Below are 27,542 nucleotides of genomic sequence, written 5' to 3'. Positions count from 1 at the left end.
GTATTAGTCTGATCTTGGTAAAACAAAGAAAAAAAGTTATGTATCACTTTAAAGACTAACAAGATACCTAATAAATGTATTGTAAGCAATCTGTAATGTTTCCTAACTGCCCATTTACTTACCTAGTTAACCTAATTGTTTCACATTATCATACAGCGAAAAACTATGAGAGTTATGAATGTAAAAGATTAAGTTACCTGTTAAAATAACACTTTGAAAAACTTTTAAATACAACACACACACAACACAAGAATCACCCTCACTTTCTTGAAGGCACTAGAAAAAGTAAGTAGCCTAAGGCTGAGGATACCCTGCAAGAGTGGCTTTCTGTCTGCCATGAGGACTTTTTCCTTCAGGCTGCCATGAGATTCTATCCTTAAGTAAAGGAGAGGACTCTCTGAGCTGCTCTTCCAAATTTCACACAAGCCATTTACATCAAGATTCAAGGCCAACTTTGCCTTGAGCAGACTGCCTCTCCAGGTGTTCACAATCACAGCATCAACATAAGACTTTTAGTTGAGAAAACCACATTAATCCCAAGTCTTTGCTATGACTGGGAGATGGAAAACCTGCAACAAAACGTGGGGTAATCTATCACTTCAGTAATTCCAACTCCTTTAGAATTGAGGCTCTTATCCAGCACCAGCTGAGGTGGAGCGGGCACTGTGTGCACGTCTGATATATTTTTACCAAAACTCCTGCCTGCCCAATTCGCCAAAGAAGAAAGGAAACAGGGAGGCAAAAAGGAATGGTATAGAATAGAACTTTTTTTTTTTTTTTTAAATAAGAGGGGCATCTGAATTAGTCTATAACAGGAAAAACTTAAACAACAAAACAGTCTAGTAGTACTTTAAAGACTAACAAAACATGTAGATCAGAGAGAGGAAAAAGTGGGTCGGATCCGGTCCATGGAGGCCCTGCTGGTCCGCTGCCCCCAGGCCAACTAGGGCTTGGGGGTAGGGGAGCACGTGAAGCTTTCTCTGCTCTGTCCCCACCCTGCGAGCAGCACACAGAGCTTCCAAGCGCCACATACTCCTCGCAAGGCAGGAGAAGGCTTCCCATGCTCAAGCCCTGATTGGCCAGGGGGTAGGAGAGTGCCCAAAGCCTCCTCCTGCCCTACCAGAGACATGGGTGCCTAGTGGGTAGGGGAGGGCAAAGGGGCTCCCCCACCCCAAACTAATCATGGTCTGGGTAGCTCCATCCCTTCCTGTTTAGGCCCCGCCCCTTCCATGGTGACCCAGGTCTACTTCAAAAATTTTTTGAAAATTTTTGAAGTGGCCCCCGGGCAAAAATTATTGCCCACCTCTTATGTAGATGGTATCATGAGGTTCTGTGGGTGGAAGTGGGTTGTGCCCACAAAAGCTCATGATATATCAGGCATGTCAAACAGGCTTCTGGCAGGCTGCATGTGGCCCAATTGACATTTTTTATGGCCTGCCACTACATTTTATAAAAGAACAACATTGTGGCCCGCTGGCCGCTCAGAGCACATGGCCGAGTGCAGATCATGGCTGGCCGGGCTGCTCTGCACAGGCATCAAGTGCCTGCTCACAGCTGGCTGCTGTGCTCATGCCTCCCCAGCGTCTGAGGAAGAAATGTTTGGCGGCAGTGACACTGGCTCTGGGACCCAGGAATTAGCTAGGGGGGGGGGGGGGGGGAAGGGGGCTGGGAGTGCCTGAGTCTGGGGGAGGGAGGAGGCACTGGGTTAGAACAGGGTGGGTGCTCTGGGGGAGCGGAGGGGAATTGAGTTAGAAGAGATATGGGAGTGCCTGGTTCTGGGGGAGTGGAAGAGGATATTTTGTTAATGTTTTGATTTTTATTTATTTCCAAATAAAATCACAAAATGTATATAAATTTAATATTAAATGTTAACTTTTTGCAATTGCATGAATAATTATGGCCCGCCCACTCATCCCTGGACGTCTGTCTCGGTTGCTCTCGCGGCTGCAGATTAGGCTACGCAGGACCCAGCGGGGTGGGACTAGCTCTCATGGGCCTTTGTACTCACAGGGGCTTGGTTTGGGGGCCCAGAGATCCATAAATAGACATGAGTAAGTTAAATCTTGGCGCACCACTTCTGAAAGATTGCTGACCCCGGTGTAAAATATGGTATAGGAAGTAACATCATTTGAACAAAGGCATTCCTGCACTCACACACTAATGATGTAGTTAACATGTCTGCTATGTTGGCCTGTGCTCAGTCCCACCAATGGGGTAAGGAGAGCAGGGACAAACGAGGCAACTGTCTCAGGGTCTGGTGATTCAAAAGGGGTCTGAGCTTCCAGCTGCTGTCGGAGTCCTGCGAGGTACTGAAGGGCTGGTGGGGGGAGGCTAGCCCTCAGCCCTACCCCTTCTGCCACAGGCCTCATCCCTTCCAGGAGTGCAAAGCTGCCCCCCTCTCCCCCACTTTGCCCAAGGACCCATATAGAAAGTGTACGTGAAACCTGATGAGGCAGAGGGATTAAGTTCTTCCATACAAATAAAAGATCCCCATGTCTCATCTTGTATTGTCCCTTGTCTCACCTATTCCTTTTTAGCTATCCACTACCTCCTTACTTAAATACTAACTGAAGGGTTCCCACTAAAAATGATTTCTCTGAACAATACTGCCATCAAGCGTTCAACATAAGCACAGACTAAGTCTAGTTTCACATTACTGCAGTTTGGCTACCACTTTACCACATATCGGCAGAAACTAACAAAGGCTAGAGACACATATCACAGCAAGTGCTTAAGCTTATTATGCAAGAGAACCAAGCTTACGCTCCATTTCCTCATTCCCTGAACAAACCAGAACCACACTCCATCAGCAAAAGGGGTGTGTGTTAACATAAAATCGTGTTCTGTGCTATGCACTAAAGACAGTTCCTGTCCCCTATAATCAATTACATTTATGGCCTCGGTCTAAAGGAAGTTTCACCAAGTATACCTTCAATGCTTTACTTGGACCAAAATTCTCTACAAAATCCCCTATTTTAGAGTTTATCATCTCTTATGAAGAACATATAACACTGGTAGGTAGACAGGACCCAAATGCTTTAATAAAGAGTCCTGTTGTATCATGTCTTTTTAGAGTGCCAAGTACAATAGGACTGAAAGGGAACTGATATGGATAACAGCAGTTCTACTCAATGACAACATTCGCTAGATTGAGACACAGAAATGTTTTTTTATTTCTTCCACTAGGGTCACAAACAAATGAATTACTTAGTTGCCATTCACTTGATCCTAAAAATAATAGAATATTTTTAAAAGCAAAATCTAAAGAAATTAACAAAATAATACACTGAAACAAGAGGTGCAGGAGGGGGGGGGGGGAAACAGGCAAATTTACAGATCCCTCACGTATCAAGTGATTGTGTTCTCAACATTATTCAAGTTTTCAAAGTAGCATGCTACTTACCTGCAATTGTATGTGCATAAAGTCTGCTACCAAAGGTGAAAACATGTAATTCATACATTTTGGCAATCTTTTCTAGGAATTCCTTGCAATGAGGACGCAAACGAGTATGTAGCATAGGTTCACCACGACCTAACTGGAAATGGAATATTCCCTAGAAGAGAATAAATAACCCCATAATAAGACTTATAAAGTAATTTAGTACAAAAATAAAAATGCCTACTTCAGCCCAATTCAGTTAATTCAGCTATACTATTTTTATTTGAAAATGTATTCAATCTGATGTACATTTTTCTCTTTGAAAGGCAAAAATCCCTCTCTGATAAGGGAAAATATTAACAAGTATAACCTAGCAGTAACACTAGAACTAAGAGGTTTAAGAGAAATTTTTTTGGTAGTTTACTTCGTATATAGTCATTTTTCAACGTATGAGATCATTTTTTTTCGTGTATCACCCAAGATACTTGAAACTCATTTACTCAGTTTTCAAGCTGAAAATGCCCCACTAATTAAAAAACTAGAAGCCTATTTTACAGATTTATGGTAGGTTTAGTTAAACACAGTATGAGAAAGGGCAAAGTTCGATAATATGAAGAGAAATCTTAATTTTACTTTTAATTAAAGATATTCTATTCAGCTATTTTTTCTAGTGCCTATGAACCTGAAATAGCAACACAGTTATTTGCATGAAAAGCAAGAATTAAAAGTGACGGACTTAGCTTTGTTGTCCTACCTAACCAAAATGGAAGGCACAGAATTATATAAATGGTGTAAAGTAAATTAGTTACTTTAAAAGTTATTTCAAATGAAACAATCAGGATGTTTCATTAACTAATGACAAATTTTTGAAATATACTTTCTATGCTGAGTGTCCCTCTTATGTATTTTCATTCTTTGACTAGCTTTTCTCTTACATCAGTGGTCACCAACCAGTAGATCGGGATCTACCAGTAGATCTTGGAGCCTCTGACAGGTGATCCTGACTGGTTTGGCTGGGAGGCTATCAAGTGTAAGCACTTCAGCTGCTCCTCCCCACACTGCTCTGCTGCTTCTGCACTGAGCCTCAGAACTGCCCTCTGGGAGCCTTCTGCTTGTTCTGCAGGGTGGGGGAGGCAGAGGCGTTGATGTCACTGACTCCCTCCCATGTACCTCATCTTCTCAGAATGAGGACGACGGGGCTTTGGCAAAGGGGTGGGGCAGGCGGATTTGGGTTTGAGGTAGGTCCTGAACTGACTTAAATTCAAAAAGTGATCTTGTACTTAAAAAGGTTGGAGACCACTGTCTTACATGTTAATGTACAAAATGCATTTTTAGAGACCTATCACTTCATTAGAACGGAACAGAAAACCTTTTAAACCAGAATTATCACAAGAACATAATATTAAATAGTATTTACTTTATTAGACATCTGTTGGCAGTGCTGTTCTGTCGTATGTATTAACGTCTGGTCCAAATCTACCATTAGCACAAGTTTTCGGTTTCGGTGAAGTCGCTGTTGATCTTCCCGTCCTAGCTGTTCAGCTTGCTATAATGAAGAGATTCACAGATTAAGCATAATCTGAAACAAATCAATGAAATCATAAATAAATCAAATTTATGACTCACCAGTAACTCAGTAACTTCTGAAGAGATTTTGCCACCAACCCACTTTACTTTTGTTAGCTTTGCCAGCAATTTTTCAGTAAAAGAAATCCATTAATATTTGACAGAAATCTATCAAACACCACTTCTCCTTTCTTGAAAGGAAACAATGCATAAAAAAAAAAATCACTAAAGGCCAATATTATCAAAAGCAACTACTGCTAGTTTTGGTGCACAACTTTAGAGGCATTAGCAGATTCTGATTTTCAGAAAAAAAGTTGAGCACATTAAAAAAAATAAAAAATCAGGGTGCCTTACTAAAATTGTGCACTCAAAAGCTGAGTCACTTCTAATAACTCTCCAAAAAAATCCCGTGCCTATAGAATAAAGTATTCAAATTAAAAATAGGGTTGTCAAGTGATTAAAAAAAAATGTAATCACGATTAATTGCATGCGTGTCCTGTTTGAAATGCCGCAGTGGCATTTCAATGGGGCAGCATTTCCAAGGAGCAGCCGCTACCCAGCTGATCCCCGGCTCAGCTGTGAGGCGGCTGCCCCTTTGAAATGCTGCCTCTGCGTGTTTCAAAGGGGCAGTGGAGCCCAGGGTCAGCTGGGGACCCCCCAGCTGATCCCAGGCTCTATACTGTGCTGACCCTTTGAGGCACCGAAGTGGCACTTCAAAGGGGCAGCGCAGCATTAATGCCTGCAATTAATGCGTTAAAAACATTAACGCATTAATCCTGCCCTGCGTTCATTGCAAGCGTTAAACACATGTCAATTGACAGCCTTAATTAAAAATAAATTAACCCTCTACATTTCAGTGAATTTTTCTATCAATATCCTGGGTAGAAAGAAGTTACACCAATACAGCTTCAACAGTAAGATTTAAGAGATGAAAATATGTAAATTGCAAATGACTAAAAGAAGAAACAAAATGAAGTCCTATTTAGCTTGTGCTACAAAAGAGAGCAGAAGTACTAAAGGGAAAAACTGATATTTGTCAAATGGGAGATTTTACATATAATTTTAAGCTCTAAGTGGAGATTTAAAATTAATGGCTAGTAAATTAACCATGAAAAGCCATATTTGATCACATTTCTTTGAACTAAAAAGATCAATTTATTTCTCCAATATACAAGTATTAATATGCTTACAAGTTTTAGAAGTATATCACACATTAGAAGATCATTTGTGTTTAATTATATTTTCTTATTTGGGTTTGTTAGTTGACTGGAATGCTGAGCAGACCAGTCATGTAAGTATGCAAATAATTTATGTAAGTTAAGTCTGAGTTTTTTTAAAAGGCACAAATGGGAGTTGGGTGCCTAACCACAATTTGTGTCCTTGGAGAGTTCCATCAAAATTGGCATATTTTTAGACGGTGGTATCTTCCCCTAAACTACTTAGGGAATTCTAAAAGTGAAAGAGATAAGAAAAGGGCGGGAGGGACGGGGCGGGGATAGAAAAAAAGAGAATAGAAGAGAAGAGCTAGAGAAAAACGAAGAGAATTAGTGTAAAAGAAAAAAGTGAGGAAAGCTGGTTAAAAAAGAGAAATGGGAGGGATGTGTTTTGTCTTAACATAATCAACTCTCTTTCTCAAAGAAAGGCCAGTGACAAGAACGTTCTTGTTTATTTTCACATCTTCACAGCTCATAAGTTTTATTGCAATATTTAGGCCTCACAAATTGTTCAAATACAAAATCTATGTCACAGGTACTGAAATGTTACTGGAAAGAATGGGTTGTTTTTCTTCCCTTGGTATGTGAAAAAACTAGATTTCAGAAACATTTCAGCCTTTGTAGGTTTATGGTAAGTGGTGCAAATAAGACTTGCATCAATTGCTTATTTCTGAAGAGGCAGAAATATCTCATGGAAAGCAAAAGGTTTCAAGCAACCACCAGAAGATCATAGCCTTGTAATAAGTAACAATACTGCAGAATGACAGGCAATTGCTAACGTAAATCTATAATCTATATTAGTACATGTTAGCACTATTAGAAAAATATGAATAATTCATTCAATACATGTATATAGTGCAGACTTAGGGTATGAGTACGCTACGGCAAAAGGTTGAATCAAGACACACATCGGCTACGTTAATTGCGTAGCTGAAGTCAAAGTACCTGAACTCAACTTTTGGCACTGCAGGAAGTCAAAGGGAGAACACTCTCCCTTTGACTTCCCTTACTCCTCATGGAAGCAGGGCTACCAGCATCAACTAGCACGCCCCTTCCAGTTCAAATTAGTACGTCTTCACTAGACCTGCTAATTCAAACCCTGGAGGATCAACAGTGGCAGCTTTGATCTTCTATGTAGTGTAGACATACCCATACAGATCTAAATTAAATTTATTGAAATCTGAGCTTTCTCCTCAAAGTGAGGCCAATCTAATATTTTATATTAAATGGGCACACCTCTGAGATTTCATTTAGGTGGAGGTTCTTCAAACTGTGGAATAATAGTGTGATTCACTTGCCTCAGAGCTGACCATTAATTCTGGAACACTATGAACCATAGATACAGTTGCTGTGGACAATGGCACATTCTGTTTTCCATTCTTGCTCTGTAGCCTAATTAAACAGGGAAGAAAATAAAAAGTTTCATTCAGGTACATTTCAGTGCTATTTCATCAATGAAAGCGGTTAATCATCAATAACTGCAATGACAAACCAGCCACTGCCAAAAATCATGATTTCGTTTCAATATAACGATTTAGTATGGTGCACCTTTTTTCAGAGGCCCCATTAAAGTGACAATTACCGAACAAAATGGATGAGAACACCAGGGATGTAAAAATGCAGTTAAAAATGTAACTTGGAACTGATAAAAATCATAGCAGTTACACAGCTGTGGGCTTTTCAGTATAAAGCTTAAGTAAGCTTTATTTATACTGCAGACTCTGCCACCAAGCCTCCCTGGGAGCAGGGTTAGGTCTGTTACCAGCCCTGCTCCTGGGGAGGAGGCTCTGCTGCCTGCTCTGCTCCCAGGGAGGCTTCACTGTGGGCTCTGCAGCCAGCTGCCTGGGGGTAGGACCTTCAAGGGCTGCTGGCTCCACTCCTGAGGAGCCAATATGGAATCTCAAGCGGGGGAGGGGCAGCCAGGCCAACAATGGACAGCAGCTGCTCTGGTGGGCCCTGCCTGGCTGGAGCAGCCCTCTGCTCAAGGCTGGAGGAGAGCTGCTCCAGCTCCCAACTTGCACCAGTTAACTGGAACCTGTAAGATGTACCCATTAAGTGTAAGGCTTACTAGTTAATTGGTTTATCGTTTACATCCCTAAAGAGATGTCTTCAGAAATCTAATATATAAAATATAAAGATTAAATCGATTAAATTATCTTATTAAGTTTTACATATATTACATTTGCTCTATTACACACATTTTGTAACTACTGAATACAGATTTAAATGGACATCAGCAAAACAGTTTATTTGAATGATTAACAGTACTAAATCAACAGGTATGAGATTAAACTTCTCTTTCCAAAATAGCTGTTTGAAGTTACTTAAAATGACTCATTTCCTGAAGCACACAATGACTTGTATGCATATACTTGAGATTATGAGCAATGGTATTACATACCAATAGCAACATGGCTGCATAACCTGAATCTTTCTACAAAGAATGTAAAGAAATATATTTACATGCCTTGTTTCTCTCTTCAGGTACCTTATACAAACAGATTACAATGTAAAACTCTTCACTGAGAACTGATCAAGGAGTGACACAAGGTAGCATGTTATCATCATAACTTCTATACCAAGTGTGTTAGTTTACAAGTAACTGCCAGACTGGCAAATTCATCCTGAAATATCTATGTCAAGCCCCTATATTTCTGGTTCAGGCCTCAACACCGGTAACAGAGATTCAGATGGCCAAATTTCACCCTGTCCTTTTCAATTATGTTCCAAGGGTGTTAATGAGGACAGAATCTGGTACTGTAACGGGAGCCAGAATTAAGTTCACTCTCCCATGAGCATTTTGGGTTAAGCACATAAAAGGACAAAAAAGAGGAGAGGAAAAGCAAACTCGTACATATATAGACGTTTAAATAGACCTTTTAAGATTAGAACAAAATTTAAGGGATGATCAATAAACAAGAGAACAATTATTTACCCCTTCATTTTTATTGACAAACTGTTGTACACAAGGGATATATAGAACTTCAGCAGACAGAGCCACGATTAAGGTGAACAGAGTCTGTGCAAGCTTCTCCATAAAGCTAATCTAATCCCACTGAATCAGTATTCTGTTGAAGCATTTGGAGAGAATTATGCAAATTAGGGCTGTCAGTTAATTGCCATTGATTTATGCAATTATCTCAAAAATTAATCATGATTAATTGCATTGTTATACAATGTATTAAATATGTTATACAATTGAAATGTATTAAATATTTTGATTTTTTCCCACATTTTCAATAGCAATTGCAATTATAATAATACAAAGTGTACAGAGCCCACTTTATATCACATATATATTTACTGTGAAAATGACAAATAGTATTTTCAGCTCATCTCATACAGGTACTGTAGTGCATCTCTTTATAACTAAATAACTTACAAATTTAGATTTTTGTGTTACATATCTGCACTCAAAAACAAAACAATGTAAAAATGTAGCACCTACAAGTCCACTCAGTCCTATTTCTTGTTCAGCCACTCACTCAAATAAGCTTGGTTACAATTTGCAGGAGATAATGCTGCCTGCATTTTGTTTACATACAATGTCACCACAGAATAGGCATTTGCATGGAGTTGTTGTAGCTGGTGCTGCAAGATATTTACATGCCAAATGCACTGAGGATTCTTATGTCCCTTGATGCTTTAACCATCATCCTAGAAGACATGCTTCCATGCTGGTGATGTGTTCTGCTTGATAATGATCTGAAACAGTGCAGACTGATACATGCTCATTTTCGTCTGGGAGTCAGATACCATCAGCAGCACATTGATTTTCTTTTTTGGTGGCTTGGGTGCTATAATTTCTGTATCGGATTGTTGCTCTTTTAAGCCTTCTAAAAGCACGTGCCACATCTTGTTCCTCTCAGATTTTGGATGCCACTTCAGATTCTTAAGTCTTAGATCTGTGGTCACCAACCCATCAATCACGATCAACTGGTCAATCAGGAGGGCTCTGCCTCGATCATCTGGTCTTCGCACCCCCATCTCCCCCACCCCTCAAGAAGCCCCCACCGACGCTACCTCCAGCAACAATGGAGATAGCGCCAGCTTCCTGTGGGGTGGGGGTGGGGCAGTCCCGCAGCTGTGTGCCACTTCCAGGGTTTCAGGAAGCGCGCAGGCTGCTCTCCCATCCCCCAAACACCCGGCACGGTACCTGAAAGGCTGGATCTGTGGTGCGCTGGGGACTTCCTTCCACCTGCTGCCTTCCTGATGGGAAGAGTCCCAGGACGAAGCGTGCGCCGAGGACTTCCCTCCCCGCGCCCCCCCCCGCTTTCCTGCGCCAGGAGTGGGGGTAGGGGTGTATGAGTCCAGGGAGGAAGCGCACGCCGGGGACTTCCCCTACAGGGAGGGAGTACAAGTCCCGGGACAAAGTGCACACCAGGGACTTCCTCTGCTGCCTTTATGTGCGTGGGAGGTGGAGGAGTCCTGGAAGGAAACATGCACTGGGGACTCCCTGTTCCCTGCCCCAGCACTACAAGAGTTTTTCCGGGATACTGGAAGTATCCCAGAAAAACTCTTCCGCATCCAGGGACACATTTGTTCTTCTGCATTTTTTAGAGGAAGAGCAAACACATTCTTTCTGCAGCCCCTGTATTCCTCATTCAACGAGGAATAAAGGGCCTTCTGAAAGAAGGGATTTTTCTGACATTTGGCCCAGTCTAGACAGGCCAAATGTCGGAAAAACCTCTTTCGACAGAAGGATAAAAAAAAGCGGCAGTGTAGCCGTACCCTGAGAGTGTATAAGGCCGTGGTCCCCAACACGGTGCCCGCGAGCGCCATGGCGCCCGCAGGGGCATTTCAATGCGCCCGCCAGGTGCTCGGGGCTGGCCTGGCCCCGGGCACATGGCGCACGGGCGCTTGCGGGGAGAGCGCGCTTGGCGGGGGGAGCGCCGGGCGCGCGGCACTCGGTGGGAGGCGGCGGGGGGGAGCGCCGGCCCCGGGCGCGCGGCGGGGGGGAGCGCCGGCTCCGGGCGCTCGGCACTCGGCGGGGGGGGGAAGGGGGAGCGCCGGCTCCGGGCGCTCGGCACTCGGCGGGGGGGGGAAGGGGGAGCGCCGGCTCCGGGCGCGCGGCACTCGGCGGGGGGGGGGGAAGGGGGAGCGCCGGCTCCGGGCGCGCGGCACTCGGCGGGGGGGGAAGGGGGAGCGCCGGCTCCGGGCGCGCGGCCCTTGGAGGGGGCCCTGCCCCCGGGCACGCAGCTATGGGGGGGCCCGCCCCCGGGCGCGCGGCTAGGTGGGGCCCCGCCCCCGGGCACGTGGATGGGGGGGCGCCCCCGGGCCCCGCCCCCTGGCGCCCGGCGGGCAAACGGCCACGCCCCCTGGCCCCCGACAACCTAAAAAGGTTGGGGACCACTGGTATACGGGCTGGAAATAACAAGTGATGGAGAGGAGGGGAACAGAGAGGGTGGGGCCTCAAGGAAGGGGTGGGGTCCTGGGGAAGCGGGGGTAGATCTTGGCTTGTCCTGACATTAAAAAGTGATCTTGGGTGTAAAAAGGTTGGAAGCCACTGCCTTAGATCGAACGCAGAGTCTATTGTTGGAAATCGCACATTGGTACCTTCTTTGTGTTTGTCATATCTGCTGTAAAAGTGTTCTTAAAGTGAACACATGCTGGATCACCATACAAGACTGCTATAACATGAAATATATGGCAGAGTGCAGGAGACATAATTCCCTCCCCCCGCTTTCCAGGAGTTCAGTCAGGAATTTAATAAACGAATTTTTTTAAACAAACATCCACAACAAGGAACAATGTCCTCTGGAATGGTGGCAGAAGCATAAAGGGTCATACAAATGCTTAGCAGATTTGGCCTTAAATATCTTGCAATGCCACTTGTTTTCCCTCTCTGGTGACACTGTAAACAAGAATGCTGCCTGCATATCTCCTGAAGACTGTAACCAAACTTATTTCAATGATTGGCTGAACAAGAAGTAGGACTGAATGGACTTGTAAGCTCTAAAGTTTAACATTGTTTTACTTTTTGGTTGTTGTTTTTTTTTTTTAAACTTAACTCTGCAATTTTAAGTTCAATTTTCATGATGAAGAGATTGTACTTTATTTTTTAATTCACCCAATGCAAGTACCAAATGTTTTTATTTTATATAGTTAACATATTTGTAATAAGAATACAAAGTGAGCACTGTATACTTTGCATTCTGTGTGGTAATTAAAATCAATATTTTTTAAAACAGAACATGTCTAAAACATTTACAGTAAATGGCATTCCATTATTAACAGCACAGTCAATCGTGAATTTTTAAATGCTTGAGAGCCTTAATGCAAATAGGAACTTCTGAAATTTTTTTGACTTATTTCATTAAGTATTATTTGAAAATGCTATTGATTTCCCAAAATCAAAGGCAAGTTCATGATCTAGCCCTTCATCTACCCAATCTATAAAGGTGCATTTAACCCTGTCTCTCCTGCCTCATCAATCTGATTCACATTCAGCATGCCTCTAATCATTTATTTGTACAGATATCTCGTCTCTCTTCTAAAAATGTATTACAACTAATTTTAGGCTATATATTGCACAAGAATATGAATTTAATGAGGAAATAAATATAATTGATTAAGACTCCTAACAGGGTACGGCTACGTGCAAACTGTTCACCAATGTTTAAAATTAAGAAAAGCAGTTATATCTTTTGTTAATTAACACAACGAATTAATACCCTTTTATAAAAGGGCATTTTAAACCCTGCATTAGTTATGAGTAAAACTATGAGTCAGTCACGGATTCAGTGATTTTGAGACCTTAACAATGTACTCAAAATTCTAGTAGCTCAGCTCCCACCTCCAAAGGCTGATGGCCAACCCTGATCCTTATTACCTATAACAGGGGCCCATGTAGCATGGAACTCCACATAAATTACCCTGCTTCCTACCCCTTAACGTCAACCCTACATACAGTTCTTTGATTTTATTGTTTATTGCTCATAGTCTAACTTTTTATAAAAATACCTGTGCCAAAATCTTAGCCTTAATTATGAAACTTGACATACACTTTGATAGATCAAAAGTGCACTAAGGAATTTTCAGAGAACAGTGGGTGACACACAAACAGTTAATATGCAGGAGCCTAGTGTGCTACAAAGATTTACATGTCAGCCATTGGGCATTAGCTAGACCGAGGTGGGCAAAAGGGCCTCCCGGGGCCAGATCCGGCCCGCCAAATGGGTTGATACAGACCATGGAGGCCCTGTCACTACTCAGCCCCCCAAGACCAATTAGCATCGGGGGGCAAAGGAAGCGCACAAGGTTTCCTCCACCCTGCAAGGAACACATAGCACTTTGAAGTGCCGTGCGCTCGTGGCAGGGCAGGAGGAGACTTCACTCGCTCCCCCGCCCCCAAGTCCTGTCAGGAGCGTGTAGCACTTCAGAGATTGGGGGTGGGGGAGTGCTCGAAGCTTCCTCCGCCCTGCTCTTGCCCTGTGAGGAGCACGCAGCACTTTGAAGAAAATTTTTTTGAGGTGGCCCCCAGCCAAAAATTATTGCCCACCCCTTAACTAGACTATAGACTACAGATAATCTTCTAAGGCAACTAACATCCTTTGCAATCATATTGTCTTTTTAAAGTTACAGCTGAAATAAATACCATTTACTTTTTTGGGTTTTGTGACTACTGTAGTTATATGTGACCCTATAAGGGAAGAAAGAAATTGTTTGTTTAACAAGTTGCTCTACACTGACAGATGTGCACCTCTAGTAGTACAAATATCAACTCAGGATGAAATCAGGTTTATACAATGCTTTAAATACTATAGTACAGTGTTTCCCATTTTTTATTTTTGGACCATGGAGCCCTTTTAAACTTGGAAAAATTTTAAGGAACCTCTACTGCCAGGAAAAAAGTCTGTCAAGCAAAAAAAAATCCCACCACCCAAGCACATAGAAGGCAGCTAGATCCCTTGGTAAAAGCAAAGTGGCAGCAGGGAACGGGCGTGGGGGGGAAGAATCTTGGGTTGATCGGGGAGAAGTGGGACCAGCAGCTGTTGCTGCTGCTAGGTCCCCTGGTAAAACCAGAGCGGCAGCAAGGGACGAGAAAGTGTCAGAAAGCCCAGCGGGGAACCGGAGAAGGAGCCAGAGTCTTTGCGCGCCAGGCTCCTCTGTCTCTTTAAGGGCGGGGGAGCGTTCTGGTTGTCGCAGAACCCTTACTTTCACTTTGCGGAACCCCAGGGTTGCGCAAAGCACCATTTGGGAAACACTGCTATAGTAAATTCCATTTTCTGAAATACTGGCATTAACTTGCTATTCTCTACTCCTCATCAATACAGTGATATCTAGAAAGGCTAATGTGTACTGGTTTCTTTTTGTTCCAGAGGGTCAAATTTCCCATTTTGAAGTATTCTGAGTGCAATTACATGGATTTCTCCATCAACAGTTACAATATTTTCAGATTCCAAGAGCTTTAGTAGGGACAGGGAAAGAAGGGAATCAAAAAAAAATCACAGATTTTTTTTTAATCTTATTTTTGTATTAGTGTAAATGGAAAAAAATGAAAATAATACTTACTGAGTCAAGTCCTGGCCACATTCTGCGCACAAACCTTTCATAACAACAGGATGGCTGCATCCTTCCAGTCTCACCAAAATGCCTCTGAAAACAAAACAAAAACCCTTGACTTCTTTAATAAATGCTGATTTATGAAACATTTAAATTAATACCAATTCATCAAAATCCAAAAACCTAATGAAGTTTTAAGTATACATTTCAATTATGATTCAAAATTACTTTGGATGATGGCCCATTCAATAAAAGATACATACTTTGGCTCAAAAGTTAAAGATGAGGCCAATTAAGAACAGGTTGAACCTATCTGGTCTGGTATTTTAGTTAGCAAAATGTCTACTTATTATGGAAAGGATCAAGTTTCCCATGTCCTCACACCCACTTTACCCACAGCTGGGGGTGACATCAGAGCCACAGGGCCTGGTTGACAACCTGTGGTTTGGCAAATTCTCTGGTTCAGCACCATTCAGTGTCTCAAGGTTGCCAGACTAGAGAGGGTCAACCGGTATTTCTGATTGCATTTTATTCAATTTAGCCTTTTTTTAAAACAATGGCATTAGCTAGATCAGGCTAGGGATATAAAAATGTGACTTAAAATGTAACTGTATAACTGCTAAAAATCATAGCAGTTATACGGCTGCAGGCTCTGCAGTATAAAGCTTACATGGTGAAGCCTCTCTGGGAGTTTGCTGGCAGCCCCATTCCTAGGAGGTGGCCCTCCCCAGGAGGGGGGCTAGAAAGGGCTCCCAGCCCTGCTCCCAGGGAGGCTTCGCTGCAGGGTCAGCAGCCCCTCCCCCCCAGCATAACTTACGGTGTAGGGGGCAGGCTCACCATAGACTGGGGCTGCTCTGGTAGGCCCCACAGGGCTGGAGCAGCCCCCTACGCATGGTAACACAGATGGTAACACAGGGAGCTGCTCCAGCCCTTACCAGTTAATGTGATGCTTACTGGTTAAACCAATTAACCTTTTACATCCCTAATATATTAACCAAACAAAAGTTTGGGAAAATATTTATTCTCAAATAACAGTTTGCTATTTACACACAGTGTCTCACTAAACTGTGGTTAATTATTTTCTTGTTTGGGGGTCAGGAACATCTACTGGTTCAATTGTGTGTGTAATTATTTTCCTTTATGATACCAGTGCATCTGATAATCATACTGAAAGAATTGGATTTGTTTAGTTTAGAAAATGAAGACAGGAGTGACATTATAGCAGTTTTCAAGTGTCTAAAAGAGTATTATTACAAGGAGGAGGGAGAAAAATTGTTGTTCTTGGCCTCTGATGATTGGAGAAGAATGGGCTTAAATTGCAACAAAGGGATATTTAGGTTGGACATTAGGCTTCCTGTCAGGATAGTTAAATACTGGAATAAATTGCCTAGGGAGGTTGTGGAATCTTCATCACTGGAGATATTTAAGAGCAGGTTAGATAGACATCTAACAGGGCTGATCTAGATGGTGGTTGGTCTTGCTGCAAGGGCAGGGGACTGGACTTAATGATCTCTCGAGGACCCTTCCAGTTCTAGAATTCTATGATTGTGTGCATATTTTAAGTTAAAATCTAATACCCACATCATCATTTAGCTTCTTAAGCAACAGGTGCAAAACACATATAGAAAGTGAAGTTTGAATGAAGAGACCTTTGTCTACCTCTGAGACCAAAGCCTGTCTACAACACAGGAAATTTGCATACACAGCAGGCAGACTCTGCTGTGATGTGTCTAAAGCACTTCATAAAGCAACTCTTAAGATTCAAAAGAGTTTTAAAACATAGTGGTTTGAGCTGAAATACAAGAGCTTTTTTGGAGTTCATCAACAGCCTCTAAGGAATTAAATCAGTGATTGGAAACCGCTATACCAATTAAGAGTTAGAAATCAGACAAAAAAAATTAACCCCCTATGCCTGCTCATGACAGTGGGCCTCCAATGTATATCCTGAACATTTTAGGACTTAATTTATTCTTGTATTAACTAGATGAAAAAATATGGCAGCTCTTAAAACACCGTGCATTTTCCGGTATATATTTTGACTAATACATTTTCTTTGCCTTGAAACTATGCCACAATAAAATAGTATCTACTCAAAGCTCAAACCTCTTATACTCAGATTTTCTCTCAGAAGAGTGCAGACATTATGGGCTATCGAATCCCAACAAGGAATTATTGTTTAGACACCTACATATCCTTACTTCAACAAAGTCATGCATTTTAATGGTCTCTTTCCCAGTCACTTTACGTCAATAGACTTGCAGATAATACTGCAGATTCCAGTATGCTAATGAGGTTACTTTTTCTCTCCCTTTGGAAAAGGTGGATCATTCAAGTCAGGATTGTCAATATTTTCATAGTGAAGACCACATTATTAGAGAAAGACTGTATTGTAAATCACTTCCCTTTCCACTCTCTGGATAGTACAGTCCAGCTCTCTTCATCGTTGGAATCAATCCATTAACATTTATCTGGAAATCATTTACTTGGAATATATATTTATCTTTCTTTGATAGAATGTTGTTCTTTTAGTAAAGAAATTGTATTGGTTACTTTTGCTCAATACCATTTATCCTCCTATTTGTTTCTTTCTTGCCCCTTGCCTGTGTTCTTTTACTAGTTGGTAGTAAGGATGTAGTCGACTAGTCACTTATCTGATAAGCAAAAGCTTATCAGACAGTCAATACACTAGTCAACTAGTCGCTTCTCCTTGACCCTTGCTGCCTCTATCAAAAAGAGGCAGCAAGAGGGAGGGGAGATGAGAGGATACTTCAAAGCAGCAGCGCTGTGTGCAGCCTGGGGCCAGTCCCCAGGCTCCACATGGTGCTGCCGCTATGAAACACCACAAGGAGCATGACGCCAGGCTCCATGCGGCGCTTTCGCCTTTGAAGTGTAGCAACAGCCCTAACTTGCAGGCCTCCAGGAAGAGGGCCAAAGAACAGGCTCCCCTCTGCCTACTGATATAGAACATTGAGATAACACTGTCTGCGAGGAACATTCAATGGATAGGTGCACCACGGAAAGGAGGTAAGTATGGTTTTGTGGATAGTGAGAACTAGGAATGTAAGGCTACGTCTAGACTATATCCCTTTTTCGTAAAAGGGATGTAAATTAGACATATCGCAATTGCTAATGAAGCGGGGATTTAAATCTCTCCCGCTTCATTAGCATAAGAATGGATGCTGCTTTTTTTTCCCCCGCATGGAGCTTTGTTGGAAAAAAGCGCCAGTCTAGACGCTGATCTTGCGGAAAATAAAGCCTTTTCTGAAAGATCCCTTATCCCTCTATGAAATAAGGGATCTTTTGGAAAAGGCTTTATTTTCCGCAAGATCAGTGTCTAGACTGGTGCTTTTTTCCGATAAAGCTCCGTGCGGGGAAAAAAGCAGCAGCCATTTTTATGCTAATGAAGCGGGGGAGATTTAAATCCCCGCTTCATTAGCAATTGCGATACGTCTAATTTACATCCCTTTTACGAAAAAAGGATGTAGTCTAGACGTAGCCTAAGAGTGTAGCCGTTTAAACCAGTAACCAATAAGCACGAGCTTATCGGTTACCTAAATATTTACCTACGGCTTCTGGTCCAGCTTCCAGGGAGCCAGCTGCTGCCCTGCACTGCTGCTTCTGATACATGCACATCAGCTCCCAGGGAGCTAGCTGCTGTCCTATGGGTAATGCTGAAAATTTCAGCAGTTATACAGTTAGCAAATTAAACACATTTTAACATCCCTAGTGAGAATCCTGTCCAAGTGATCTCTGGACTAGAAGATGGCACAGGACAACCACATTTGCAGAGGACACACATGAAATCTGGTATGGTAGACAACGGAAGTACATGATGCCATGTGTCACAGGAGGTGCAGACACACCCTGACTGTCATGGGGAACCTGGAGTCCCCACTAAAGTAGTCTTCCTATGAAGGAATGCCCTGGTGGCCACAGCATCTAGTACTGCTCCAATGAATTCTATCCTCTGTTCCGATATGAACATGGACTTTTTGTTGTTAACTAGCAGGTCTAGAGCATGGCACACAGACAGCAGGAACGCAAGTGGCTCTGTGCCTGGGACCTGTAGCTGCCCTTGACCAGCCAATCGAAGTATGTGAAGATCTGGATGCCCTGAGGCAGGAGGCAAGGCACCACCACCACGATTTGGTAAAGACCTGAGAGCTGTCAACATTGAGGACCTGGATCCCCTGCAGTGGCCAACTATCTATGCCTTGCTCTTCACGAGCAGTGCAACAACTTGGACCATGAGGCGGCGCATTATCAGCACCTGCAATGAGTCAACAGCTGAGGGGCAACCATATGAGGAGCCACATTGCTTGTGTAAGTAGGTACTGAGAACTCAAGCAATCTCTAAGATTGTGTCCCCATTTTTGGAGTGGGATGCATTCCACTCCCATGCCAGAGAGCCATGCCGCAAGCACCTGTGTCTGGGTTCCAGTCCGACAAAGAGGGTTAGTAGAGCTGGATTGTTCTAGGTTGACTCCTGGCAGTCACATGCCAGGGATCGATGCCTGGACTCTTCTCTCAATGGAGTCCTGTGCCATTGTGACAGGAACCTATCTGCACCAAGCTTGAGCTTGCCCTGAAGAGAGCGGAGTCAGAGAGGCCTGGGTGGCTGGCACCTGAATGAGGTTCACGGCCCTGCTCATATCTGGGGATGAAGGAGCAGAGTGGGTTGGGATGCTCCGCTCTACCCACAGGGGGAAAGTGCATCACTCCATATATATGGCACCACAGAGGCACTACTCCAGGGATCGCTAGAGCCGTGGTCACCAACCAGTAGATCGCGATCTACCGGTAGATCTCGGAGGCTCTAAGGGTGTGTCTAGACTACTGAGTTTTGTCGACAAAAGTGGACTTTTGTCGACAAAACTATACCAGCGTCTACACTACCGCTGAGTTCTGTCGACATAACGTCGACAGAACTCAGCAGTTTTGTCGACACTGGTAAACCTCATTTTACGAGGCATAACACCTTCTGTCGACAGAACTCTGTCGACAGAAGGTGTTATTGCCTGTAGGGTTGCGTCTAGACTACAGGGTTCTGTCGACAAAGCAGCTTGCTTTGTCGACAGAACTCAATGTGTCTGGACGCTCTTTGTCGACAGAAGTTTTGTCGACAGATACTGTCGACAAAACTTCTGTCGACAAAACCCGGTAGTCTAGACGTACCCTTAGAGTAGCTCTTGAGCCCTCTTTGAACTGCGCGCCTGCACAGTACATTTACATTAGATTTTCTCATTTGAGGAGCAGCTACTCACCGAGCAACAGCACAGGAATGGTGGGAATTTTTTTTTTAAAGTAGCAGTATAAAGATCGGGGATAACAAGTGATGGAGAGGAGGAGAAGAGAGGGCGGGGCTTCAAGGAAGGGGCGGGGCGGTAGATCTTGACTTGGTCTGTCATTTAAAAAGTGATCTTGGATGTAAAAAAGTTGGAAACCACTGCCTAGAGGTTCTCCCCCATGGGTTCTGCCAAAGGAAAACTTCCAGCACCAGTGCATGTGGAAAGCATGCACACCTAATGTGGAATGCATATGAGCAAACACTCGATGTGTTGTTACCAGCCCGTAATTTCATTAGCTTCTGTGCAGCACTTGTGGCTAAGGCACATCTGCTTTTAATGTCAGCTTTGATGGAACCATCAAACCTGATGAAGCTTTTTAGATACACGTAAGATTCTACTTGGCCTATAGCAGAGGTGGAGTACCTCAGGTCTGTCAAGGGTTTCCTGAATACAGCCCCCAAGGCTCAGTGCTCCCCCCTCCCCCAGCATTGGGGAACCTGAACTAGCACTCCAGACCCCCCGCCCTCTCATGGGGCTGGAGCATACAATCTATAAGCCTGATCCCCTCTAGGCCTGGGTGTGTGAAGAGAATGTGGGGAGTGTCTTCTCCTCCTTAGTCAGGAACCACATCAGTGAGAGGTGGGGTGAGGGCAGGTTCTTATTTTTTATGTGAGGCCCCTGACTGATTTTTCTGTGGGTCAGCAGCCCCCGACCCAAAAAAGGTTCCCCACTCTGGTCTACATCTTCACTACTGCTGCAATGCAACACTATCTATTTCTAATACTGTAAAGCCTAGTTTAAGAACCAGATTAAAAGTGACAATGAGACAATGATACTATGCTCCCATGCTTCATATCATAATTTGACTGAACCAGCTGCTTGATTTTTGAGTACTTCCTATGGTACTACAGGGGCCCTTAGGCATGGCTTTTATAGTTGCAATTTCTTATTTCAACACATACGATTTTGCACATAATGCTTCTCTCCAAAACAAATCAAATACTTCTCTGAAGCCAATGAAAACACAGATCACTTTTAGACTCCAAGTAAAAATGGATTTTATGCATACACGATGCTTTTTAACAAACTAAACATTTTAAAAATAAAACATCTCCCAATATGTTTGTGCTTCCATACATGCAGGTGTAAGATAGAGTGAAACATCTAATTTGCCATGGATAATTATGTCAATTAAAAGTGCTACAAGTATCTGGAGCTTGAGTAAAGATCACATTCAATAAAGGCAAGAGTTCAGGGGACACAGCATTTGTCTTCAGTCTGCATGTAGAAAGAAGCAGAAGGAAGTTTCTTCCATGATACAAGAGCATTTAATTAAAGACTATCACAATGCATGAAATGAGTGAAAAGTAAAGGCTGAGCTGACCCCTTTATCATCTCTAACAATGATAATTTGTTATTTCTTTATGAGTTAGAAATGGAGAGGTGTATAAACACCACCCTAATTCTAATTTTAATGTCAGTCTATTTAACTTTTGGGTTTGTTCCATCCCTCCCAACTGATGTGTAAGGCTCCAGCTACATGCTATTTTCAATATTCATGTACTGATTCATTGTCAGCTCTACTTCATGCCTAATCAATCTCAGTAAACTATAACAGACACAAAACACTGCAGACAACAACAACCCCTAAAAGGGAAGGGACATCACAGCTTCCCATCAGGAAATCAAAGAAAAGATGAAAACATTAAAAATGTAAGGACACTCTCCATAAACTTGTGCAGTGTAGAAGCACTGTCATAGTTTTTACAACATGTATACTCCTGAACAATACCCCCAAAAAAGTCACACTGGCCCTCAGGACAACCTGCTATTAAAGCAACCAAGAAGTTTTCATGGATATGTTCAAGCAGTTTCCGAGGAGCTTACTTTTTTTCCATAATTGCAAAAATAACTTTCCTAATATGAAAGCAAACAGTGCTCTCCTCCTATATGTGCAGACAGACGATTCCCCAATGCTCCTAGATGTTAAGGACGTTAAGTATCAGTTAATTAATTGAGTAGTTGATGTCATTTCCATCTACTACACTATTAGTCAATGGTGGGGGTACTCCTGCTGCAGCTCTGCATTTCAAGTGCAGAGCCACAGTAGGGTTAGCTCCCAGAAGCAGCTCTGCCTCCCCTACCCCCTGGCCCATACGGTGAAAATAGTGCTTAGGGGGATGTGACCGGCTTTTAAGCTGGCTCCAGCTTCATCCTGCCCCCTTGCTGCCTCTGATATAGAAGCAGTGGGTGAGGGGGAGAATCAACTAGTTGAGTACTCACTTGACTACCTGATAAGCCTAAGTTTATCAGGTAGTCAACAATTAGACTAGTCGCTTACATCCCTCCTTGGCATTGGTTTGCCAAGCTACACCAGAGTGAAAACTGACTATAATTCACTGATACTAGGGATGTTAAGAAGCGTGTAATTAATTAATCATGTAGTTGACAAAAACTGTCAACTACATGATTAATCAATAAGAGAGAACACTCAATCCTGGCTCCTGCTTGATCCAGCAACTACCCCCACTGCAGCTCTGAAAAATACGTCACTGAGGAGCTGGGTGGACAGGCAGCCTAGCTCCTCATTTACTTTACTTGCAGACCCACAATGGGGTAGCTCCTGGGACCCGGCATGAGCCGGGACTGAGCCAGCCTGCCTGGCTACTAAATTACTTTCCCTGCAGAGCTGGCCCTCTAAAAAATTTACCGGCAGGGAAGTGGGTGGGTGTGTGGGTGGGGGGAGTCAATAGCATTAACCGATAAGCTTTTGCTCATCAGTCAATAGTTTAAATCATCTACACTATTACATTCTTAACAGATACTATCCAGAATCTCACTGGGAGCAGCTTAACTGACAAGTATCAAAAGTTTCAGAGGCGTAGCCGAGTTAGTCTATAACTGGAAAAACTTAGTAACGAATAGTCTAGCAGCACCGTAAAGACTAACAAAACATTGTAGATGGTATCATGAGCTTTTGTAGGTACAACCCACTTCTTCAGATGAATAACAATACTTGACAAGTATCAAGTTAATTTCCATCTGAGACTACATAGTGAAGTTGTAAGCAGCGGCACAAAATATAGGGTTATATTCACTATGGAGGGTAAAACAACAACAACAACAACAGGATAGGGGTTGGAGTAGAAAATGGAAAGCACTCCACTTACAGTGTCCTACTAAGAATCCTAACTGCCACAATTCTAGTCTCAAGGGTGGGGCTGATTTCTCCCAACCCCGAGAATAGAATTTATTAAGTGGTATTATCTCTTAGAGCAGGGGTGGGGACCTTTTTTGGAGGTCAGGGGCTTCGGATCCACAGAAAAATCAGTCGGGGGCCACACACAAGTGAGAAGCCCCTGACTGAAGAGAAGAAAGACACTCCCCAGTTACCACTTGCACACCAGATCCTAGGACGGCCCAGGCTAGTTGAGTTGGTGTGCTCCATCCCTGTTTGGGTGGTAGGGGAGGCTGGAGCGCCAGAGCAGGCTCTCCAATTCTAAGCCTCAGGGGCTGGATCCAGGCAAGCCGGAAGCCACGTGCAATCCCTGGGCCTGAGGTTCCCCAGCCCTCTCTTAGAGGGCCACCACTAGGAATGTAAGAGTTTAATCAATACATTGATGCTTAGCAGTTCCTGTTAATGATCAAACTCTGCTAGGGAGCTCAGGGCCAGGAGGCAGCAGCTGCTCATGGGGCTGGTAGCCCTCCAGTACCCTTTCTTCCCTACCACTACATGCCCAGGTAATAGCTTTAACTGTATAACTGATACATTTTTATAGGTTACATAGCTGCTTTTTTATATTTTTTTCCATCCCTAGTCACCACCATCTTTCATTACCTATTTATGGCTGTTAGGTTTAGCCTACTAACAAACACCTGACAAAATGTCCAGTGGAAGACCAAATGGTGAACATGAGAGGTAAAAATTGATGATATACATCGAGAGAGATGTGAAAGGTAAATGGGGAGAAGGGAGGAGAACAGGAAAAAAGATACAGGGAGAAAAAGACAGAGGAAACCTTGTAGAAAAACAAAGAGTACACAATAAGGTAGGAGAGAAGGGAGATAGGAGACATTAGAAACAACCTAAGATGATACATATTGTGATCTATTATTGGAAATAAAAAAAAGGAATGAAGCTAGAAGAAAGTAGGTGAGATGTAGTATGTCGTGGTTGTTAAATATTATGTGGCCAGCCTCTTCACTTTAGATACATTTAGACAAAAACTTTTTTGCAATATTCAATCAGCACTAAACAAATATTTGATACATTCAAGTGAACTGTACTGATCAATATAGTAGGAAGTATTTCTATAGGATTAGCTGTAGCCTTTAAATTATTCATTAAAGTGTTATTAAAATCTGATTGTTAAACTAAACCATAATAAAATGTATGTGTACTGTTGTGTATTTCTTTTAAAATGTAGAATGTGCATCTCTCATGGAATTAGGGCAAAGATTTTTTTGACCGTAGCTAGCGTATTAAGTAAGGGTAGGTCTACACTACAGCTGAAGGTTGGCATAAGGTATGCAATTCCAACTATGTAAATAACATAGCTGGAGTTGACATTTTAATTCAAATATTAGCATCATTTTCACAGAGGGAAGTTGATGGGAGAAAAAGCTCCCATTGACTGGCCTTACTCGTAGTGACCCGCTAAATCGAATGCCAGAAGTTCAACTGCCACAATATCAAGCTACCCACAAGAAAAGATGTGTCCTTAGTCCTGAGCTAATAGGAGTCAGGTAATTTTTTTTCCCCAATTCCTGCTCTTCCTTAAGTTTTCTTAATGCCAAGTTATACATGAAATAAAAATCCAAACATCCACACCTTACACTGTATAATTTTTAGCCACAGACATACTTTCCCTTCGATCAAAAAATCTGTCACCTCTTAAATATCTGTTTCACTAGAGTCTTAAAAACATTTCAGCAACAGAGAATGGTACAACTAAGATACATTTATAGTGTATAACATAATAAGTACAGCCAAATATTAAGATAAAGAAGGTAAGCATCTTCAAACTATGAGAGAGTAATTCTGTTAAGGGGTTTTGCCAACACGAATCATGAAAGTGAACTCAAATGGTCTGTGTAGTTAGCAGGACCCAAAGATGGAATAACAGCTTTACATTACAAAGTTTACTTTGTTTTTTTGTTTATGTAACTTTTCATAAAACAATATTCCAGTACAATACCCTGACGTATCAGCAGCCTCTTTAACATTAATCTTAGTGGAAACAGCCGATATTAAAAAGTACATTGACACTCAGTTAAACAGGGAAATTGCCAATGTACCTTCCTTAAAAAGGGACATTCACATTAAAGTTGCCCTTACTTGTTTTCTCATTAAGCATCTCTAAACGGAAGAATTATTAAAATGGAAAGAACTGTAAAAACAATCTAAATTGGTTATTATGTTAACTCTGTAGTTTTCTGAACCTGGACAACAAGAGAATAAGCAATTTAACTTTTAAACTGTCACGAACTCTCTCAACTGTAAAGTGCTTAGGCAGTAAACAATATTTTCTTACAGTACTTTTAAATACAAATTCTATTAATTGTTTCCACAAGTACTTTCAGAAACAACGCATAGATATTTTTCTACATATCTTGGGTTTTTAAACAAAAGAAGCTGGAAGATAAATCTTACCCAACTGTACTCATCACAAATAAATAAATAAATCAGCAAATCGCATCCAACACTAAGATTTGTATGTACTAGGGATTTTGAAATGCAGGTAATTATGAAAATCTTAGTGGTTACGTGCACCCCCAGTCAGCTTTCTGGGGCAGCAGTGCAGGGTTTGCAACGGCTTTCCAGGAGCCGGCGCGCACCTGCAGCCCCATTCTACTCTGTCTCATACAGAGGCAGCAGTGCAGGGTGGCAGCCAGCTATCCAAGAGCAGAGCAGGAGCCTTCTTGTAACTGTGAACATTAACCGATAAGCCAGGTTTACCAGCTAACCATTTATATCAGCGTTTCCCAAAGTGTGATCCGCGGACCAGTACCAGTCCTTAGAAAAAAGTTTTTTGCGCACGATTCTTGGAAGAGAGCCCACCGCCACAGCATCTCTGTTGGGCGTGCTCCCAGGCTGCAGGGCTAGATCCAATGGGCACTAGGATCCAGGGAGAAGGCCGGGCGCCATACACACCGAAGCAGAACTCCGGATGCAGCCGGGGGAGCCTGCGCTGGCCGATAAAGCGGCCGGGATTGGGACCAGGAAGGCGGGGGCGGAACAACCCGCTGGACAGGTAGGGCCAGCAACACGCTCCGGGGGAGGGTGCGGCACGCAGTTTCACCCACGAATGCAGGCATGACTAGGGGAGAGGACACGGGGCTACTCACCCAACCTCCAGAGCCCATATGAGCCGAGTCACTCGGCAGGCCTGAGAGGGACCTTCTAACCTTACCTTCTTCACCCCTGTTTGGGACCAGTATCTCGGGGTTGGGAAACCGCCCAGGGCAGTCGACCAGGCCCACTCCTGTTGGCACTGGGTGCTTTGGGCGGACCAGAAATAATATGCAACGAATATGTAAATATGCAAATAAATGTTACCGGTCCTCCAAAAGCTTGTTTACTGATCCCCAGTATCAAAAAGATTGGGAACCACTGATTTATACAATTATACATTCACGTCCCTAATATATATAGGCATGTAATTTTTCTGTATAGGTATTAATGTGGCCCTATTACTTTAGTATCTGAATGATTTATAATCCTTAATATTATTTATTCTTCAAACATTCCTGTGATGTAGGGAACCGCTATCATCACATTTTAGTCTGTGACAGAGTAGCAAACTGAATCTGTTTTCTCACCAAGTCCCAGACTAGAGCCATAATCACTGGACCATCCTCCTTCTCTGCTACAGGTTATCAATTTTCTCCTACAGTTATCCATAACATACTGTAAAGTAACAGCAGCCTACAAACAAATGTACTAGCTCAATATTCAAAACCCCAGAAGACAACAAAAACGTATCCCAAACTAGTATTACAACACCAAGCACAGCTTACATGGCAACTAAAGCATTATGAATGAATAACAACCCAGTGTATGTCTTTTCTGAAGGGTCTCATATAAACATCTGTTAATTCCAATCAAGGAGACAACCATTAACTGAGTTCAGCACACAATTGTGCACAACTTTTGTGCATACCCTAACACAAAATGTTTATACTTCCTGGCAACTAAGTATCAGATCCATACTGCACTTGTTTTTAATATGTGCAAGCCCTCTAAAAATTAAGTTGTCTCAAGTCACATAAGCCTATGTATTTGTTAATTTAACCATGACTTAGAAATGAGAACGACAAATATTTGCACCAACACAGCATGGCAAAAATGTTCTTGATTTTGATTAAGGTACAATAATTGCATCTCTGCTACATCATCTAGATACCAATTTACCATTTCATAATTTTAGTCCTCATATGCTCTCTGTATCTTTCCCGCCACAAAGCCCTGGGACAATTTCAGCAGAAACTTCTGGCATACACTTGTTCCAGATTAGTATTGACAAAACAGGTTTTTAAAATATACTTGCCTAGTCCTGAAGTAGCATTTGTAGAACCCTGTAGTCCGAT

At 42.6% G+C, this 27,542-nt stretch overlaps 1 protein-coding gene across 2 annotated transcripts in view; it reads right to left on the bottom strand.

Moving 5' to 3' along the window:
* Nucleotides 1–27,542, bottom strand: part of CTDP1 (CTD phosphatase 1) — a 187,060-nt gene that overhangs the window by 157,105 nt on the left and 2,413 nt on the right. The window contains exons 2-5 of one of the 2 annotated variants that reach the window (XM_075921112.2): nucleotides 14,674–14,757; nucleotides 7,458–7,551; nucleotides 4,797–4,925; nucleotides 3,404–3,554 (exon numbers count right to left, since the gene is read on the bottom strand). In XM_075921112.2, coding sequence (XP_075777227.2) covers nucleotides 3,404–3,554; nucleotides 4,797–4,925; nucleotides 7,458–7,551; nucleotides 14,674–14,757 — 458 coding nt within the window. Of the gene's footprint in view, nucleotides 1–3,403; nucleotides 3,555–4,796; nucleotides 4,987–7,457; nucleotides 7,552–14,673; nucleotides 14,758–27,542 lie in introns of those variants that run through there. The other variant, XM_075921111.2, reaches the window with a different exon arrangement.

The sequence above is a fragment of the Pelodiscus sinensis genome, chromosome 2 (genome assembly GCF_052426305.1).
Source record: "Pelodiscus sinensis isolate ZL-2025 chromosome 2, ASM5242630v1, whole genome shotgun sequence".
In the NCBI taxonomy this organism is placed as follows: Eukaryota; Metazoa; Chordata; order Testudines; family Trionychidae; genus Pelodiscus; species Pelodiscus sinensis.
Note: the sequence above shows the minus strand (reverse complement) of the source record. Positions and strands in the feature narration are given on the sequence as shown.